Source organism: Mauremys reevesii, linkage group 8, assembly GCF_016161935.1.
Source record: "Mauremys reevesii isolate NIE-2019 linkage group 8, ASM1616193v1, whole genome shotgun sequence".
NCBI lineage: Eukaryota > Metazoa > Chordata > Testudines > Geoemydidae > Mauremys > Mauremys reevesii.
Window position 1 is genome coordinate 55362799 of NC_052630.1, and position 15074 is coordinate 55377872.

Here is a 15074-nt window from a genome sequence, read left to right on the forward strand (position 1 = left end):
AAAGCTGGACATGCACAAGTGCATGGGTCCAGAACTAATGCAGCCGAGGGTGCTGTGGAAGTTGGCTGATGTGATTGCAGAGCCATTGACCATTTTCTTTGAAAACTCATGGCAATCGGGGGAGGTCCCGGACAATTGGAAAAAGGCAAATATAGTGCCCATCTTTAAAAACGGGAAGAAGGAGAATCCAGGGAATTACAGACTGGTCAGCCTCACTTCAGTCCCTGGAAAAATCATGGAGCAGGTCCTCAAGGAATCCTTTTTGAAGCACTTAGAGGAGAGGAAGGTGATCAGGAACAGTCAATATGAATTCACCAAGAACAAGTCAATCCTGACCAATCTGATTGCCTTCTATGATGAGATAACTGGCTCTGTGGATATGGGCAAAGCGATGGACGTGATACCTCTTGACTTTAGCAAAGCTTTTGATATGGTCTGCCACAGTATTCTTGCCAGCAACTTAAAAACTATGGATTGGATGAATGGACTATAAGGTGGACAGAAAGCTGGCTAGATTGTTGGGCTCAACGGGTAGCGATCAATGGCTTGATGTCTAGCTGGCAGCTGGTATCAAGTGGAGTGCCCCAGGGGTCGGTCCTGGGGCCGATTTTGTTCAACATCTTCATTAATGATCTGGGTGCTGGGATGGATTGCACCTTCAGCAAGTTTACTGATGACACTAAGATGAGGGGAGAGGTAGATATGTTGGTGGGTAGGGATAGGGTCCAGAGTGACCTAGACAAATTAGAGGATTGGGCCAAAAGAAATCTGATGAGGTTCAACAAGGACAAGTGCAGGACTCTGCACTTAGGATAGAAGAATCCCATGCACTGCTACAAGCTGGGGACCGACTGGCTAAGTGGCAGTTCTGCAGAAAAGGACCTGGGGATTAAAGTGGATAAGAAGCTGGATATGAGTCAGCAGTGTGCCCTTGTTGCCAAGAAGGCTAACAGCATATTGGGCTGCATTAGTAGGAGCATTGCCAGCAGATCGAGGGAAGTGATTATTCCCCTCTATTTGGCACTGGTGAGGCCATATCTGGAGTACTGTGTCCAGTTTTGGGCCTCCCACTACAGAAAGGATATGGACAAATTGTAGAGAGTCCAGTGGAGGGCAATGAAAATGATTAGGGGGCTGGGGCACATGACTTCTGAAGAGATGCTGAGGGAACTGGGCTTATTTAGTCTGCAGAAAAGAAGAATGAGGGGGATTTGATAGCAGCCTTCAACTACCTGAAGTGGGGTTCCAAAGAGGATGGAGCTAGGCTTTTCAAAGTGATGGCAGATGATAGAACAAGGAGCAATGGTCTCAAGTTGCGGTGGGGAAGGTTTAGGTTGGATATTAGGAAAAACTATTTCACTAAGAGGGTGGTGAAAACCCTGGGTGGGATGATTTAGTTAGGGTTGGTCCTGCTTTGAGCAGGGGATTGGAGTATATGACCTCCTGAGGTCTCTCCCAACCCTAATCTTCTATGATTCTAAGTAAATAATAGTTTCCCTCAAGATTCCTTCCTGGGGCTTGGACTAATTCCCTGGTTGGAAAATTACTGAATATTGAAAGCCAGGGACAGAGTTTTGACCAGGGTTGGGGAGATGGAGCATGTTTCTGCGAGTCTCCTGGAAAATAGGGAACCAATCTTTAATTTGTTGTACCTTTCGGGGAGATCTTTTGGGTGTGCAAGGAAGGCAGGCTCAGATGGGAAATGACTGAATAGAACTGCTTTCTGCTGATAGGTCCCCATCCAGCAAAGTCCTTAACTTTAAACACATGAGTATTCCCACTGAAGTTAAAGATGTGCTTAAGTGCTTTGCTGAGACAGGACCTTAAAGAATCTGAGTGTAAATCCTGCAACAATCATTTGTTTAAACCACCATTGGTTTAAAGATTTCTATAATCTTGATATTGAAACCCCCAAACCGTTTAGGAAATCACTGGCCATGATACTCACTGAGGCTCCTCCATAGGCCTCCACTCCACATAGTGATACAGTTTTTGCACATTCTTCAGCCACTCTCTGAGGATCTCTGTGGTGTTATCAACGTTATGGTCAGTGGCTGCCCTGGAGAAATAAGGGCACAAAGAATCCCATTAATGTAGCATCTGACTAGCAGGCGCAAGCTGAACAGAGTAGGACCAGATTCTTTCTTGGCAAAGAAATGCCCTCAAATGGGTGGACATACATTGTGTATAAATAGTAAAGTGCACTTGTATGCTGGCTGGCACCCCTGTAACTTTCCTCCTGTCCTAGCCTAGGACAGATTAGGCCTGCCAGGAGCTCATATAATCTACACTGGAAGTGTGTGTATTCAACCCCCCACTTAGGATTCCCCTCGTGGGATTCCCTCTGCAGCACCTGTCCGGGTATGTCTACACTGCAATTAAAAACTGTCAGCTGGCCCGGGCTAAAAGCTCAGACTCAGGAGCTGTTTAATTGTAGTGTAGACATTAGGGCTCAGGCTGGAGCCCTGGATCTAGGACCCTGTACGGTGGGAGGGTCCCAGAGCTCAGGAGTCCATAGGAGAAGGCCAGCGGCTTCTTCAACTGTTTCTGACACCTGCTTTTCTGAGGTTGCATGTGTGCACAACTTGTGTTGAAAGAATCGGGTATAAAATAGCCCCACTGGAATCAAATCTCAGCAAGGCAGATTCAGCCCTTCATGCTCCCTAAGCTGAGCACCACTTCCCTATTGCTCTATTTCCAATGCAATTTATGATGATTGGGTACTTTGCAGGAAACCTTACAGACTGGAGTCTGTAATAGCCCAGTGCCAATCCTAGGAGTCTTATTGGTGCTCCTGGTTTCCCTCAATGAATATAAAAAGCCATGGCCTGTAACAAAAGACAGTAGTGGTTTTAGCCAGCTGCACCAATAGCTTCAAGGGTTGTCTAACATTTACAATCCACATTCCTAAAATACCAGCACACTCTTTTTAGTGGCCCTGCATTAGCAATCATTTGTGTTGCAGTAGCACTTGGGAGCCCCAGTCGTGGGACAAGCCCCCGTTGTGGTAGGCGTTGTATAGACATAGAACAAAAAGACATGCCTTCCCCTAAGAGCTTCCAAGTGTGCCTCTCTTCACATTCTACAAGGTCCTAGTTAGCCCTGATGAGAGGGGAGGTTTTCAAGGGAGAGTTAGGTACCTACAAAACCTGTCTTGACCATATTGTGTGCCTAACTCCCCTTTGTGCCTTTGACAACATCCCCCAATTTTTCTATCCTGCTGAGTACATGGAAGGGAGAAGAGGGTTTGACTGTCATTTGGAGAGGGGAGTTGAAGCTTTGGTGTCGGGCCAGCCTCTTTATTACCGTGGGGCTGCTCTCTCACTTTACGCCAACGCCGAGCGTGGACTCTTTCTCCACTCCGCCCTGAGAACTACACAACCCCAAAATGTCAGCAGCATCGACATTCAAGGGGAGAGCAAAGCGAAGGAAGTAGGAAGATATTGAGATAGTCATTAACAGAGGAAAAGCAATTTCCTTTAAAAAAAATTAATACAAGGGAACGTTCCCTTTCCCAGCTGTTGATCTACAGACATGAGGTCTGTTCTTGGAGGCTGGAAATAAACGCTGGCTAGCTGAACAGACGTCCTTATGGGTTAAGCAGACAGACACATAGGCTGTGTTTTACAGAGTTACAGCAACTCCCCCATTAGCAGCTAATTCACACTTATATCAATAGCGCCTCCTTGCTTGCTCCAGTCCAAGCGTGGAGACAGAAGTCTGTTCATACTGTCTGTTAGTGTAGGGATGCAACTATAGGGGCCTATGGAATTCTACAATGAGCTCCATAACTGTCCTTGTTTTTGAGAGAGGTGCCAGCGCACACAGACCACATGTTCAGCATGCAGTGCTCTGTGTTGTGCCAAGATGGAGCACTTTTTTAAAATAAACACTTGACTTGTGCTACACTAATTGCTGGGGTCTTTCATAAAACATTGCGATCAACACAAACACCAGTTTATGTGACAAAAATGCATTTGTGATCTCGGTCCAGTTCTACTGGACAAGCGTCCTCTTCACAAAAGCCTCCATAAAAAGCTGCACTAGCTGGCACTCGCCAAAGGGAGGCTGAGGGGTGAAATGAAATGGAAGCTGGTGGAATCGCTAGGTCATCAGAGAGGTCACTAGAGGGAAGCCTGCATAGCTGGAGTTTATGCTGTACCTACTCTGTGGGTTAGGGACTAAATCCTGTTCCCATTGGAGTTTTGCCAGTAACTTCACTGAGACAGGGATTTGTCTCAGATAAAGGATTTCAGTCTCCAGGTGTGTCCATCCAGTGGCATTTATAAGCCTTAAACTCTCAAACACAACAAAGTTAGTCACTTCTTGGATCACACATGCTCGGTGACTAGCAATTTGGCAAACCTTTACTTTTTCCAATTTAGAGCTTCAAAAATTGGCCATTCCCAACAGCTATTTTTGTTATTGTTCTCAGAACTATTTACATTTACATTTAACACCATTAAAAGTCAGCATTTACCCATTGTTTTCACACAGTGGTATCTTACCGCAGCAGTATGCATCCATCCTTGGGATAAGAAGTGACTGTGGTGTCTCCAATACCTCTGTCTGGAAACAGTGGGGAAATCTTGACTATTTTATGACAACCACTGCATAAAAACCAAACCACCAAACAAAACATCAACACAGGTTTCTACTGTTTCTACATGCGTTTCCCTTATTAACTCTACTTTTCTGTAATCAAACGAACAATCTCTGCACAGTCACCTTTTAGGGGAGACTGGGGCATCCAGTAGGTTGCAGATTGGTAATACGATCCAAAGCCTTTTAACCTCAGCTCTCCAATTCTAATTTAGAGATTACTCTCCCATTGTTTCCCGTGGCATAAGGGAAAGGAGTCTAATAGTCTCAGTCCAATTCCAAGAGCAGAGGTGTCCACATTACAAAAAACACCACCATCATTTGCTTCCAAACTGGCTGTCTGAGGTGGTGCACTGAATGGCCATGGAGAATGGGCTATACTCTCCCCTACAGAAACAGTTCCTGCCAGAAGGGGGTTGAGGCACATTGACAGGGCAATTTGTGAAAAGCGTATGCTGTACTTGGTCTATCTGAACAAACATGGACTAATTTACTAGAATGCTTTGTGGTGGTGCAGGGATAAATGCAAGTGACAGAGGACTCATTGCGAGGATGCACAGTTTCACACTAGCCAGTCCTGATGCTTCAGTTACACACAATATTCTCCACTGTAGAGGAGCCTTCTTTGTGCTCAAACTATTGACATTTTAAAAACTCATCCTAATGCGGCTCTGCACTAAACAAGCCTCTTTTGAAAACAGACACTGAGAAAACAGCTTGATTTTTTTTTTAAAGCAGCATTTGCTTGGGCGTACTGGTGTTGCCCTGACCCCAGCTTTCAATGGCGTTTCATGAGTGACAGACAACTTCTAAGTTCAAAATTTCAGCACAGTTTACACCCAGTATGTAGACAGCACACAATCCTCATTAAAGTTCTACAGCGACCAGCCATAAGGTCATATTAAGAATGGTGACTGGACTGCCCCCTGCTGGTGTAAAGTAGTAAAAACAAAATCAAACTCTAAAGATAGCTACAGATCCTAAATCGGGCATCCAGATTCTGCCCGAGTGCTGCATTAAAACAAGTTTTCAGGAATTCCACCAAATTTGCATCCCATGGAGCAGATGGCAAGAGTCCGTAACTCCATTGTTAATATGGCCATGCTGGCACAGAGCTATAGTTCCCAGCATACAATGCCCCATCCTGATCCAATTGGTCAGGCTAACTGGGCAGCTTAGCTAGAGATGGAGCACTGCATGCTGGAACCTTTAGTCTGCATGGCTTGCATCACTGTATGAAAGAGTAGAGAGGCCTAGGGCCATGCTGATGAACTCACTGGACCATCTTAGCCATTCCTGTCCTTTGATTTACCTAAAGTGTAGTAGAATAACCTATACAATATTGCCAATCCCAGACAATCAAAAATCATGATTTGAGCCCCCCAAAACCATGAGATTGGCTGATAAGCCATGAGATGTTTAAAAAAAATAAGAAACTTGTTCTTCTGGTTTCTCAGCCTCTAGGGTGCATTCTGGTCATGTTTTCAAGATTTTCTCTGCAACCACAAGGGCTAGAAATTTTCATTTAAAAAAGACAGTAAGCTGAGTGACCATAAGCACCGGTCATTCATACCCTACAAACTGCTGTAATAATCTTATTACAAAATATGCCTTATGAGATATCATTTGAAAACTAATAATTCACTGATCATTAATATTCTTGGGTGATGTATGGATGCAGTGTGTATTAAGAGTTGTGGATATACGCTGGACTTATTAATAAAGTGTGTTTAAACCAGGCATATGAAGGAAAGTTGGTAAACAGATCTTACCGAGACAACGGAACGTGTATTTGATTCTCTGACCATCCCGCTCTTCAGGCAGACACAACGAAAGTCTATTTTTACGTATTAGGTAAACAGTGCAGTTAGGTTAATAAGCTGCTTTTGTCTCTTTACAAGAACAAATGAATCTTATTATTTCTTTGAGCTGCCCAAGAGAGGGCTAGACATTTGCAGAGCACACGGTTTTGGGGGAATTCAGGACTGAGAGTGTGTTGGGTCCCCTTCCTTGTTGTAACCAAGCCTGGTGGAAGCCAAAGTGCGGCCATGGAGCTGTGGACAGGCAGCTAGGATGAGAACTGCTGAACCAGGGCTGTCTAGCATACAGACACTTCAGAGTGTGACCTGTATGCTGGTAGGCTGGTTATGAGAGTCCCAAGCTGGCTGCTACAGCAGCAAAGCATTGTAAGTAAGACTATCAAGCAATTAAAAAAATTAATCGTGCTGTTAATAATAGAATACCATTTATTTTTGATGTTTTCTACATTTTCCAATATAATGATTTCAATTACAACACAGAATACAAAGTGTACAGTGCTCACTTTATATTTATTTTTATTACAAATATTTGCACTGTAAAAAACAAAAGAAATAGTATTTTTCAATTCACTTAAAACAAGTACTGTAGTGCAATCTCTTTATAATGAAAGTTGAACTTACAAATGTAGAAGTATGTAGAAAAAATAACTGTATTCAAAAATAAAACAATGTAAAACTTTAGAGCCTACAAGTCCACTCAGTCTTATTTCTTGGTCAGCCAAACAAGCTTGTTTACATTTGCAGGAGGTAATGCTGCCTGCTTCTTGTTCACAATGTCACCTGAAAGTGAGAACAGGAGTTTGCATGGCACTGTTGCAGCCGGCGTCACAAGATATTTACAAGCCAGATGCACTAAAGATTCATATATCCCTGCATGCTTCATCCACCATTCCAGAGGACATGCGTCTATGCTGACAGGTTCTGCTCGATAACAATGCAAAGCAGAGCAAACTGATGCATGTTCATTTTCAACAATTGAGTCAGATGTCACCTGCGGAAAGTTGATTTTCTTTTTTGGTGGTTCAAGTTTTGTAGTTTCTGCATCAGTGTGTCGCTCTTTTAACATTTCAGAAAGCATGCTCCACACCTCGTCCCTCGCAGATTTTGGAAGGCACCTCAGATTCTTAAACCTTGGGTTGAGTGCTGTAGCTATCTTTAGAAGTTTCACATTGGTACCTTCTTTGCCTTTTGTCAATCTGCAGCAAAAGGGTTCTTAAAATGAACATGTGCTGAGTCATCATCAGAGACTGCTATAACATGAAATATATGGCAGAATGCAGGTAAAACAGAGCAGAAGACATACAATTCTCCCACAAGGAGTTCAGTCACAAATTTAATTAACCCATTTTTTTTTTAACAAGTGTCATCAGCATGGAAGCATCTCCTCTGGAATTGTGGCCAAAGCATGAAGGGGCATATAAATGTTTAGCATATCTGGCACATAAATGCCTTGCAATGCCAGCTACAAAAGTCTCGTGCCTATTTTCACTTTCTGGTGACATTGTAAATAAGAAGTGGGCAGCATTATTTTCCATAAATGTAAACAAACTTGTTTCTCTTAGCGATTGGTTGAACAAGAAGTAGGACTGAGTGGACTTGTAGGCTCTAAAGTTTTGCATAGTTTTGTTTTGAGTGCAGTTATATAACAAAAAAAAATCAACATTTGTAAGTTGCACTTTCACGATAAAGAGATTGCAGTACAGTACTTGTATGATGTGAACTGAAAAATACTATTTATTTTTGCTTATCATTTTTACAGTGCAAATATTTGTAATAAAAATAATAATATAAAGTGAGCAGTGTACACTTTGTATTCTGTGTTTTAATTGAAATCAATGTATTTGAAAATGTAGAAAAACATCCAAAAATATTTAATAACTTCCAATTGGTGTTCTATTGTTTAACTGTGAGATTAAAATTGCGATTAACTGTGATTAATTTTTTTAAACACAATTAATTTTTTTGAGTTAATCACATGAATTAACTGTGATTAAGCGACAGCCCTAATTGTAAAGCACCCAAGGTTGCAGGGCAAGTGGTGACACAATCCCTCATTGGTCTGGATTGCACCCCAAACCATAACACTAAAATTTGCGCATGATAATGAAATGACTCCAGTAGCTGGGGATTGAAGTAAAGCATGAAATACTGGGAGATGTGATCATGGATCTCACAAGAATGGGCAACAGTGCAGAGCAAAGGGAAAAACCCTGGACTACCATTTTCCCCTTTCAAAAGGCTCCCATTGACATCAAGGGTTCTGGATCAGCCTCAATGCTTTAAGGCTATGGCAATAACAGGGCTGATGATGCTCTTATTGAAGTCAACAGCAAAACTCCCATTTAGTACAACAGAAACAGGCCCACTCTGACGATGGTAGTTCTGTCCGGTGCACTGATATCAGACACCTGACAGACAATTCCCTCAATTCAAGTAGTAATGTGCTCTGCTTGTGATTATCAATAAGGGTAGAAGTTTTAACATTTAATGTCCTTTCTCTTGAAGGGGTTAAGTCAGGTCATTCACCCTTGCATTAAAGGGGAGATTTTAAAGTCCAAATCTAGATTTGGTTAACAGATACGTATTGTTAAACATTCTCTTACAGGGCTTACAAGTCACAAAAGTGAATCTGATACTCTACTTTCAGGCCTGGTCCACATGGGAAATGTTACCAGTTATACCAGTACAATTGTACTGGTATAACTCCCCAGTGTAGACACTCTTATCCAATCTGAATGACTTTTTTTCAGTTTAACTAAAACCCCTTCCCAAGAATTGAAATCTAAACCCAAAATGCTGCTCTTGCACTGGAATAAGAGCATCCACATGGGGAGTTATATCAACATCAACTATACTGGTTTCAATTTACAACGTAGCTTGTACCAATCTAATCTTGCTCCGTAGTTCAGCCCCCACTGTCCAAGCTAAGTGAAGTACAACCTCCCCATCCAAAAACCCCAACCAACCCTAAGTATCACAGATGGTGAAAGCAGACAAGCCATTTAAAACATTCACAGATTTAATTAGTGTATTACTGACAGGGGTGAGGAAAATTGCTGCTATAAATACTGCATAGTATTTTTAGCCTAATATCTCTTTAAACTTAGGTTTTGTGTTTGTTAATTTAGGTTCTGGCAATTCTGCCCCTTCCCTGCAAAAAAAATGAAGGTATAAAAAATTCCATCAGCTTTTCACTCCTTTAGCAGCCTATTTTGAATTCTCAAATTATTTACAGTTTATTTACCTCAAGTGCGGTGTCGGAAGAGCACAGGAGAATATTTTGCTGTTTTTCACCACTGCAGGAAAGGTACTGTCGGGCAGAAGGAACACTGTGTGCCTTTTGGCCTCCCAGATTCCATGCAGCATTGTAACACATGCGGTGGAAAAATCTAACACAAGTTGCCTGCAGTAGTTTTCCTACTGCATTTAATATTCCCTAACTCTTCACTTGGGTAGGCTGGGAGGAAGAGCTTTTACTGATGGTGTTCGCTGTAGTTTTAAAATATTATATTGGAAAGCAGATTAACAACAGTAGGCAACTGATTTTCCAAAATAGAAGAAAATGGTAAGAGCAGCTTCTCTTTCTTTACATGACTGCTTTAAAGGTTCTTAGACCTTTTACAGTAAAGATCAAATAGTGGAACTGTTAACCAAAAGCCTGATCCAGCACAAATTACCGGTAAGTCAACTGGCGCTTTACTATTCATTTCAACAGAAGCAGGGTTGAGACCCTAGAGCTGTATACAAAAGGCCATTACAGTAGAACCTAAGAGTTATGAACACCAAGGTTACGAACTGACCTGTCAACCACACACCTCATTTGGAACCGGAATACACAATCAGGCAGCAGGAGAGACACCCCCCACCCCCCACTCAAAAAAGGCAAATACAGTACAGTACTGCGTTAAACGCAAACTACTAAAAAATAAAGGGAAAGCAGCATTTTTCTTCTGCATAATAAAGTTTCAAAGCTGTCTTAAGTCAATGTTCAGTTATAAACTTTTGAAAGAACAACCATAACATTTTGTTCAGAGTTACGAACATTTCAGAGTTACCAACAAACTCCATTCCCAAGGTGTTCCTAACTCTGAGGTTGTACTGTATATTTAATGGAAAGTCTCCATTGACTTCTATGGATTTTGTATCAGGCCCGTAATGAGGTCCTTATGACAATCATGCTGCAGAAGCTAGCAATGGAAAGGCTGCACTCAATCATCTCATTCATCTCCTAAGCAGTGGCGGATTAATGAATTTGGCACCCCTAGGCCCTCAAAAATTGCCCCTCCCCTGCCAGCTCACCTCTGCTCCCCCACAGTAAGCCTGGGGGGTGGGGGAGAAAGGGAGTTGTGGCATGCTCGGGGGATGGCAGCAGTGGAGCGGAGGTGAGCTGGGGCGGGGAGCGGTTTCCTGCCCCCCCCCAAGAGTTACTCCAGGCGCCTGCCGGCCCCAGCTCACCTTTGCTCCTCCGATCGCGCCGCTACTCGCTTCTCCCTCCCTCCCTCCCAGCGCTTTTGCACAGCGAGCCTGGGAGGGAGGCGGGAGAAGGGGAGTTGCGGCATGCTCGGGGGATGGCAGTGGTGGAGCGGAGGTGAGCTGGAGTGGGGAGCGGTTCAAGTGTTTGTGGCAGGTTAGCTGTTGAAAGAAATAGTTATATAAGGTCCTTCCTGTTTGCAATGGAGTACTGAAGAAGGCTACACTTAAAGTGTTTCTCCACATTCTCAGATTTAAGGTAGAGAAAACTCTCGGATACAAATAGACAGTCACTCGCTCAAGTTATGACCACAAAACTAGTGCACAGCCCCCCATATCCACAAACTGTGTATGTGACTGAACAAACTGTCCTTGGCACACACAAAACAGGTAATTCCAGGAGCAAAAGGGTATTTGGATGTGCACTCACCTAATCTGTTTGCATGCTCAAATCCAGAACTTGCCCTACCGCCATTGAACTTGGGGATTTGGGTAAGCCACTTGGCACAGGTGATCTTAAAAAGCACTTGGGAGAAATCCTGCCACTCCGAAATGGGTGCACAGTGCCTTCTGGCAGCAGAACCAATGCAGCAGAGGGAAGGAGTTGAGGAGGCGCCATAGAAGGTCTATAATACCTGCATGGCACGGAACCCGCCACAGTAGGGACTCTCTGCGATTCTGGAGGAAGGGGAAGGATTTTATAAAACCTGAAAGCAACGGAAATGTTTCATGATTTTATTCAAGCCAACAGTTAAACTAAAGCCAGATTTTTATTCCATTTAAGCATTGCCCTTCACTGCACTAAGGCCTGGTCTACACTATGGGGGGGGGGGGGTCGAACTAAGGTATGCGACTTCAGCTACGCGAATAGCGTAGCTGAAGTCAAACTACCTTAGTTCGACTGACTTACCCGTCCAGACGCGGCGGGGTCGAACTCTGCGGCTCCAAGGTCGAGGTGGAGTTCCGGAGTCGACCGGAGCGCGTGGGGAGTTTGAACTATCACGTCTTGATTAGACGCGATAGTTCGAACTCCGAGAAGTTGAACTCACCGCGTCGACCCGCGCGGTAAGTATGGACCTACCCTTAGATACAGGAGCAGAATGTGGAGCTAACTGTGAATCTGGTCTAAAACCCACTGGAGTCAATGGGAGTCTTTCTATTGACTTCAGCGGACTTTGGATCAGTCCCTGTATGCAGAGAGTGAAACCCATGGATATATATATTTTAAGGCAAAAAAGACTATTATTATCATCTGGTCTGAGCTCCTGCATAATGAAGGCCAGATAATTTTATCAGTGATTCCTGAAAACTGACTGGCTTAGTTTCACAACCCAACTTTAACAAAGCATAAAATACTAAAATGAGTGTCACTGATGAAAGTACATTTGATTTTTAAAAATGATTTCAATTTTAATAATCTACAATGTTATTTGGTAACAGAAGGATTTTTAATATATAATTCTAATAATGATAGTTTAGGATAAACTAACACAGGATAGGTACAGAGCTAGGTAGCTTCTGCTTCATATGACCTGTTCAAGCTAACGGGGCCTCCAAACAGTTTGGCTTATACAGATGGAGCATTTATAGAGGACCTGATTCATCTTTCACATGAATAATGTCAATCAGGAGTAACTTCACCTGTGTGAGAGGAGAGACAGGCCCAGTGGTGAACACGCTGTCCTGATAAATTTTTGTGTTTATTTCTGGTATACAACTAGTCCTCCCAAAAGTAACCCAAAAAAAAAGCAACAGAATCCTAATATGAGCCAAATATGAATCTGGTTTTAGAATTCCCATAACAAGTGGTAAATAAAGAACAGACAAGTCATTTATTCCTGTCTTTTCATTAGGGGTGTGTGACTGCTGCCAGAGTTTAAAAAATCCCCAAACAACCAACTGGCACATCTCCCTGCAAACCAAAGACAAATCTTGACTAGGACACTATAAAGTGGACAGAAACTAGAAGAGAGTTTTTGTTTCCTAAAGGAAGAGATATCAAAACATGGCTAAAATGTCTGAAACCCAGGGAGAAGACTTTTCCATGAGCAAGCAGAGAATTAACAGGGAGCAGCTACTGTAAGTTAGTGGACTCATGCACATTTTTCAGGAATATCAGTGCTATACCACCTTCTACCTAGGGGTCTCAGCACACTACCCAGATAATAACTCTAACAGCACCTAAATCAGGTTTTACACCTGGGAACCCAAAGCCAAGAGCGGTTATGTTATTTACACAGTGTCTCACAAGAACTCTCTGGCAGGGTTGGGAGTAGAATCCAGATCTCCTGATTCCCAGTCCTTTACTTCAGCTACAAAACCATCCTTGCCCATTGGAGGGAGTAAATAATATTATCAAATGTTGATTAATCACAATTCCTCTGCTCCCACCACGGTAGCTGAAGCATCGGTCTACACAGTAATACAGCAAGTCAAATGACGTTCACTGCACCTGTCAAGGTGAGTAGCAAGGAAAAGTGAGTGAAGTCCAGCTCTGTGGGCTGAATCCCCTTACACACCAGGCTGTGGAGGGGACTCAGGTAAAGAACAATTCATCTCCTTTAAAATTTGCTTTGTTCTTTGAGAAATCCAGCATTCCTGCCTGGTTTGCTAAGACAGCCCAGAATCCATTCTTCTGTGAAGTTACAGATACCATTAGTCCCAGGTTGTCTACGGTGTCAGAGACAGTGATGCATTAAGGGACACATTCAGCTAGCCAGGTAATGCCAATGGATTTCACAAAAGCTATTATTTCACCACTGATTACTCCCTTGCCTAGTGGGTAAGGGCATCAGCCCACAGGCTCCAATTCAGCAAAACATACATGAGTCCATGCATAAATTCCATGGAAGTCATGAGATTTAAGCATGTGCTTAACTTTTTTCATGGATTTGAGCATTTTGCTGAATTAAGGCCATAATGCTGAGCATAAATTGGTTTTCATTTTAACTCTTCACCTTTAAGTGTATCCCTCCAGGTCTCAGGATAATCCTGAAGGAGAGAGAGTTTGGGTCTCAGGTAAATCATAGGGGATTATGTGAATGAAGAATCATGAGAGCTTTGAGCCAGCAAGGACAGACACACTCCCCAGGCTGGGCAGCCATACAAGAGTGTAACCTCACAGAAAAGGAATGCAAGTACGTTTCCTCAATAAGCCATGTTTCATGTTCTTCAGAAGCTTGTAGTTGGTGTGTTTCACTGGCAGCAGCAAAACGTAGACACTTAAGAGGCCTTGTAAACAAACAAGAGCATGATTCATATATTGAAATGCACAGGGGGCTCATCGTTTTGGCACAGGTGGAGAAATCTCAGACACTCTTGGCTCTTTCTTTACTATTATTGCACAGATTGTCATAGCAGGAGGTGCATCTGTGGCTGGGCTCGGTATAGAGAGAAAGATTAGATTAACTTGCTCCCTAAGAACTATCTCCTTAATATATAACTGGAAAAAAACCATCTTAATCTGTAATGAAGAATGGCTGAATATAGTAACACTATCCACATCTGAAGGGGAGTCTCAAACAGCCACTGCAGGCATTGTGCCCCTGCTCTAGAGGGAGCAGGATATGGCCAATGGATCTTCATAGCAGATGCACTGGCCCCTCTCCTGACCATCCCCAAAATCCTGTTGCAGAGGGATACCACTAGGGTGACCAGATAGCAAGTGTAAAAAATCAGGACGGGGTGGGGGGTAATAGGAGCCTATATAAGAAAAAGCCCCCAGAACCAGGACTGTTCCTATAAAATCAGGACATCTAGTCACCCTAGACACCACACAGAGATGAGCTATGCACTGGCATGAGGCGCCCCACTATGGCCTCCTCAAATCCTTCCCCTCCTCCATGCAGTGACTTGTTTCTGCTGCAGAGACAGCCTTCTGGAGCTTGGCCCTACAGATGTTCTTCTTGGGTGTCCATTCCATTTCTCAGAGTACTTTGGTATTAAAGATTTATATTTATTAACAATAGATCCAGGCCAATGTATCCAATGTCATTAAGCTCCGTTGGCACAGGTCACATCTCAGAAACAAACAAAACAATGGCATCAATATCCCATAGGTAGCCCATCCAAATGAGGCCTCTGATCCTCCCCTCACACCTGCTGTGTACTAGAGGCCAAAAACTGGCTCTCTATGTATTCCCTTTGCGTAAAGGGAATCCCCAGGTGAAAATGAACCATAGG

The 15074-nt window shown here is 43.2% G+C and overlaps 1 protein-coding gene across 1 annotated transcript in view; it reads right to left on the minus strand.

Moving 5' to 3' along the window:
• COLGALT2 (collagen beta(1-O)galactosyltransferase 2) overlaps positions 1-15074 on the minus strand; it is a 91971-nt gene that overhangs the window by 36175 nt on the left and 40722 nt on the right. Inside the window, exon 2 of the mRNA XM_039484652.1 lies at positions 1949-2059. Within this exon, the coding sequence (XP_039340586.1) occupies positions 1949-2059 (111 nt within the window). The remainder of the gene's footprint in view (positions 1-1948; positions 2060-15074) is intronic.